The 6,373-nt window shown below is 44.7% G+C and overlaps 1 protein-coding gene across 1 annotated transcript in view; it reads right to left on the reverse strand.

Annotated features, from left to right (window-relative positions):
• Positions 1 to 4,958, reverse strand: part of LOC129753809 (furin-like protease 1, isoforms 1/1-X/2) — an 83,675-nt gene extending 78,717 nt beyond the window's left edge. Inside the window, exon 1 of the mRNA XM_055749658.1 lies at positions 4,660 to 4,958. Within this exon, the coding sequence (XP_055605633.1) occupies positions 4,660 to 4,958 (299 nt within the window). The remainder of the gene's footprint in view (positions 1 to 4,659) is intronic.
• Positions 4,959 to 6,373: the final 1,415 nt, after the last annotated feature.

A 6,373-nucleotide genomic window follows, 5' to 3' on the forward strand; every position in this document is an offset into this window, starting at 1 on the left:
CTGAAGGGTCTTCTGAAGGGTCTTCTGAAGGGTCTTCTGAAGGGTCTTCTGAAGGGTCTTCTGAAGGGTCTTCTGAAGGGTCTTCTGAAGGGTCTTCTGAAGGGTCTTCTGAAGGGTCTTCTGAAGGGTCTTCTGAAGGGTCTTCTGAAGGGTCTTCTGAAGGGTCTTCTGAAGGGTCTTCTGAAGGGTCTTCTGAAGGGTCTTCTGAAGGGTCTTCTGAAGGGTCTTCTGAAGGGTCTTCTGAAGGGTCTTCTGAAGGGTCTTCTGAAGGGTCTTCTGAAGGGTCTTCTGAAGGGTCTTCTGAAGGGTCTTCTGAAGGGTCTTCTGAAGGGTCTTCTGAAGGGTCTTCTGAAGGGTCTTCTGAAGGGTCTTCTGAAGGGTCTTCTGAAGGGTCTTCTGAAGGGTCTTCTGAAGGGTCTTCTGAAGGGTCTTCTGAAGGGTCTTCTGAAGGGTCTTCTGAAGGGTCTTCTGAAGGGTCTTCTGAAGGGTCTTCTGAAGGGTCTTCTGAAGGGTCTTCTGAAGGGTCTTCTGAAGGGTCTTCTGAAGGGTCTTCTGAAGGGTCTTCTGAAGGGTCTTCTGAAGGGTCTTCTGAAGGGTCTTCTGAAGGGTCTTCTGAAGGGTCTTCTGAAGGGTCTTCTGAAGGGTCTTCTGAAGGGTCTTCTGAAGGGTCTTCTGAAGGGTCTTCTGAAGGGTCTTCTGAAGGGTCTTCTGAAGGGTCTTCTGAAGGGTCTTCTGAAGGGTCTTCTGAAGGGTCTTCTGAAGGGTCTTCTGAAGGGTCTTCTGAAGGGTCTTCTGAAGGGTCTTCTGAAGGGTCTTCTGAAGGGTCTTCTGAAGGGTCTTCTGAAGGGTCTTCTGAAGGGTCTTCTGAAGGGTCTTCTGAAGGGTCTTCTGAAGGGTCTTCTGAAGGGTCTTCTGAAGGGTCTTCTGAAGGGTCTTCTGAAAGGTCTTCTGAAGGGTCTTCTGAAGGGTCTTCTGAAGGGTCTTCTGAAGGGTCTTCTGAAGGGTCTTCTGAAGGGTCTTCTGAAGGGTCTTCTGAAGGGTCTTCTGAAGGGTCTTCTGAAGGGTCTTCTGAAGGGTCTTCTGAAGGGTCTTCTGAAGGGTCTTCTGAAGGGTCTTCTGAAGGGTCTTCTGAAGGGTCTTCTGAAGGGTCTTCTGCTCTGAAAACTATATCCATTTCCTCGTAGTTCAGAGTTTAAACGTGTCCGCAACTTGCCACTTGCAAATGTGATATTATACTAAGATCAAGATATTGTTATGATATTTTATCTAACGAGCATAAGGCAATAGAATCCACCGGGATATCCGGCTCAGGTAAACTATTGAAAACTAATCCCATAAAGTGAAGAGAGACAAAGCCCGCAAGTGATTACATTCAACTATCTCCCTACACCCATATGCATCTAATTAACCCAGATTCGGGGTTAACTTTTTCGCCCATGCTAACCTGGTTGTGCATGTGGCAAACTCACTCTCTCTCTTGGATTTGGGGCTAAATGTAATCAAAATCCCGTTAAGCCTCAAACTTCCCAACTGAAACAAAGCCTCCGGAATCCGTGTGGTAGTTGTTCGTTAAAGTTTCTTTAACACGCAAAAGGATGAGCTGCGAGCGAATAATAGAACTGACTGTGAATTGAGAAGCTTCCTCTGTTTTCCAACTCTTTCACATTGCTTCCTCTGGTGAAGGTATGTCGGGTCGAAAGATATGCGCATGGAAAACACTAAATTTAATTACATTTCCGCCCCCCAAAGAACGAAAAGCCAGCCGCGTGAAACTCTCTGTTGACGGGTTTGTAAACCGCAAAATGTCATCGCACTTGTTTTGGCCTCCCGCCCACGTCTCCTACAAGCGTAAGTTTTGGCGAAGTGAAATTTGTCAGACATTTTTCGGTTGACGTTTGCCTGACATGTACTATTTGCTCTTGGGGAAGCTTTCAGCTAAATAGTTTTGGTCATGCATTTTGGTTTAGTCACACGCAAGTTTTGTTTTATTCAGTACAATCGTAGCAACTGATTAAATTATTTTTATGATTCTGATTTAAATTGAAAGAATTCTGTAGTGATTCTTTCTTTTCTGTCTCTTACAGGTAAGGTTCAAAGCATATTCGTAAGATGTCAGGTACTTTTACTCAAGATATAGTATGCTAGAAATGGTAAAAGCCATTCATGACGAAGTAGCCAAACTTCAGTCAAATATTACAAATTCCATTACACGTTTTAGAAAAGTTCAATTACAATGCTCAAGATAAATTATACTCAAATAAACCACAAGTTCCCTTGAGAAAGACTACAAAAAAAATGGTCGAAACGTCGGTTATTAAAAAAAAAAGTTTGATTTAAATGTCAGATCGTAAAAAGCCGAGAATTATAATTTAAAAAATACAAATTCCTGTCGTTAAACTTTTTTTTTGAAAGATCATGAATTTTGCCAAGATTGAATCTGTTTTTTCAAATTTTCTCTTCGAAATAAAAGGATAACTTATTTCCTTTGAGTATTGTATGTTTGGTAAAGATTTTTTTGATTTTGTTTTTTTCTCTATTGGTTGTCCGAAAACGGTTGTCCTTTGGAAAAAAAATTGTTGTCAAATCCGTAAAATGAATAGGTTACGTAAAGGTGCCAAAATAAAAATAAACATGCATCCAGAATTAAGCGGGTATATTCGGCCGGGCTAAAAGCGTGAAGCGTATGCTCAACAAACCGAATACGCGTATTTAGAAACGCAAACAACATGCGCTGGCGTTTTCGGTTGGCCTCTTCCTGCTACTATGAGCGTGCATCCGTAGCCGAAACGAAGAAATCTAGAGCAGGAAACTTTACGCACCCAGGTCGTCATCGTCAAACATTTTCCCGAGCTTTCGTTTAGCACAGTTTGTCCTCAGTAAACTGCAGCAACTGCAGCTTTTGGTCAGTATATGTACGTGTCCTTTGCTGTTTTTAAAATATTTTGTTCAGGTTTTGATGAATCTGTTGAAATCTGCAAAAAACTTTCATCTTTTAATTTGTAAATTTTTAAAAGGGATCTGTTTTTGTTTCGTCGACATTTGTAGGGTTAGGAGAAATTATCTCACATATTTTTTTTTAAAGATCCTGACCAAAAATGTACAACCAACTGAATAAAATCAGGAAATATGTTTTCTAAAATAATCATCTTAAATGTTGTATCTACAATCCATTTAAGCCAGTTTCATATCTCAACTAATTTCCTTTATTCAAAAGTAATTCAAATTCAACCTCACGTTCCGTTTCATAAGGTCACGTAATAAATTTCAACTAATCTATGTTTCCACCTCAACGAGAAAAAAAGTTCCCAACTCAAGCACGCACAAACAGCAGAACGCTGCCAAATTAACTTAACGGTCCCGTTTTTTCCCTCGGAAAACACTTTTTTCCTCAAGGCCCCGTAAACGTTTCACTTTGACTACCGACCGGCGCGTTTGGTAGTTTCAAGTTTCCGGTGCACAAATTTAAACTTTCATATTGGCAACGACGACGACGACGACGGTGCTCCATAAATCATACCACCAAATCAAAAAAAAATAAAGGATAGCGTCGCGCTCGATGGGGTTCATCGAGAATTGGGGATGTGGAGCAAAAGCACTCCGGAAAAAGGACATTCGAAGGCATTCACATGTCAAACTGTAGAGGTGCACAATGGCAACAGAAAGCTACCTGCCGGAATGCAACTTTTCATATTTTTGCGATTTTTATTTTATTTTGGGACATTTTCCCCCTGAAGGGGAAATTTTCTGGCACGTTTCGGTGCATCTCGGGACGTGTTTAATAATTGGAAAAAATATATATCTTCTCCTAACTGCAAAATCCTTTGATTCGATTCTTTGATTTCTTTGAACCTTATTTTACGAGCCTGAATTATTGATAGGAATATGTCGTGAGTGATTTGAAGACCTTCCTCGGCCTTGAAGACCTTCCTCGGCCTTGAAGACCTTCCTCGGCCTTGAAGACCTTCCTCGGCCTTGAAGACCTTCATCGGCCTTGAAGACCTTCCTCGGCCTTGAAGACCTTCCTCGGCCTTGAAGACTTTCCTCGGCCTTGAAGACCTTCCTCGGCATTGAAGACTTTCCTCGGCCTTGAAGACTTTCCTCGGCCTTGAAGACCTTCCTCGGCCTTGAAGACCTTCCTCGGCCTTGAAGACCTTCCTCGGCCTTGAAGACCTTCCTCGGCCTTGAAGACCTTCCTCGGCCTTGAAGACCTTCCTCGGCCTTGAAGACCTTCCTCGGCCTTGAAGACCTTCCTCGGCCTTGAAGACCTTCCTCGGCCTTGAAGACCTTCCTCGGCCTTGAAGACCTTCCTCGGCCTTGAAGACCTTCCTCGGCCTTGAAGACCTTCCTCGGCCTTGAAGACCTTCCTCGGCCTTGAAGACCTTCCTCGGCCTTGAAGACCTTCCTCGGCCTTGAAGACCTTCCTCGGCCTTGAAGACCTTCCTCGGCCTTGAAGACCTTCCTCGGCCTTGAAGACCTTCCTCGGCCTTGAAGACCTTCCTCGGCCTTGAAGACCTTCCTCGGCCTTGAAGACCTTCCTCGGCCTTGAAGACCTTCCTCGGCCTTGAAGACCTTCCTCGGCCTTGAAGACCTTCCTCGGCCTTGAAGACCTTCCTCGGCCTTGAAGACCTTCCTCGGGGCCTTGAAAAATAACTCGGAGACTTGAGATCCTTCCTCGGGGCTTGAAGACTTTCCTTGGGGCCTTGAAGACCTTCCTTGGAGCCTCGAAGACCTTCCTTGAAGCCTTGAAAACCTTCCTCGGGGCCTTGAGGATCTTCCTTGGGGCCTCGAAGACCTTCCCTGAGGCATTGAAAACTTTCCTCGGGGCCTTGAGGATCTTCCTTGGGGCCTTGTAGACCTTCCTCGGATTCTTCAAGACCTTCTTCGGCTTTGAAGACCTTCCATGGAGCCTTGAAGACATTTCTCGGGGCTTGAGAACCCTTTCGGGGCCTTGAAAACATTCCTCGGGGCTTGAAGACCTTCCTTGGGGCCTTGAAGACCTTCCTTGGAGCCTTGAAGACATTTCTCGGGGCCTTGAAGACCTTCCTCGGGGCCTTGAAGACTTTCTCCGCTTCTTCGAAGCTTTGAAGACCTTTCTCGGGGCCTTCAAGACCCTCCTTAGGGCCTTGAAGACCTTCCTTGGGACCTTATAGACTTCCCTCGGGGCCTTGAAGACCTTCCTCGGGGCCTTGAAGAAATTCCTCGAAGCCTTAAAGACCTTTCTCGGCTTTGAAGACCTTCCTGGGGGCCTTGAAGACATTCCTAGGCCTTGAAAACCTTTCTTGGGGCCTAGAAGACAAGACTTAAGGACCCTCTCGGGGCCTTGAAGAAGTTCTTCGAAGCCTTGAAGACTTTCCTCGGCTTTGAAGACCTTCATGGGGACCTTGAAAACCTTCCTCGGAGCCGTGAAGAAATTCTTCGGGGCTTGAGAACCTTTTTCGGGGCCTTGAAGAGCTTCTTCGGGGCCTGGTAAACCTTCCTCGGGGCCTTGAAGACATTCCTCGGTGCCTTGAGAACCTTCCTCGAGGCCTTGGTGACCTTTCCAAGGTCCTGACCTTTCCAAGAGTCCTTGAAAACCTTAACTTGTATTAAACAATTTGTGCCTTCGATAACACCACTAGTCTGACTCGTGGTAGAAATTTTGTGGCCAATAAACTCTGCTGAGATTCATCGAACTTAAGATGATTTCGTATTCAGGTCAGCGAATTTCTATTTCAGATTTTTGTTTTCAAATTTTCAAAAACCAAACTCACTGAAACTCTTTCGCGCGACCGACAAAACACTTTAATATACGGCAGGTGAAGTTAAATATGTCATCATCAAAGAGCACACCGCGTTTATGTGAAACGATGTTGGTCGTACTTTATACTTACTTTATTTTTTTCTCCGCTAAGGACCCTCCAGATGCCATATTCATGTCAGTGGAACGTCACTCAATTTCCGGCCCGTATGCTCCCTACTTCGTTTGTGGGTTGGGTGTGTGTATGCCTCAAAAAATCTCGGCAAAATGAAAAGTTTTTTTTACTGCTAGCCTTATCATTCCGAGAGAAAGCATTGATGAAAATGTCTTCCCAGGGTGCGGAAAAATGTGCGACGAGCATCGAAGAGACGGTTTGACGGAATGAATTTTTCGGTTTGCGAATGCTCTGTGAGTAGGATCCCTGAATGGAGAGATGCCAGATAATGACACGTGGATGTGGGCAAAAAAGTTGAAGGAAGTCAACGATCCCCTTTTTCTGGAGCACAATCGAAATGTCAGGTGGAGCACGTTTATACACATACACAAGTGTGTGTGCAGATGAAATACCTCGAGAGCACTTTTTCTCATATGGCAGCTGTGCGTTTGTCAAAAGTTGATTCAATAAACTTGGCGGGT

This window comes from Uranotaenia lowii, chromosome 3 (genome assembly GCF_029784155.1).
Source record: "Uranotaenia lowii strain MFRU-FL chromosome 3, ASM2978415v1, whole genome shotgun sequence".
NCBI lineage: Eukaryota > Metazoa > Arthropoda > Insecta > Diptera > Culicidae > Uranotaenia > Uranotaenia lowii.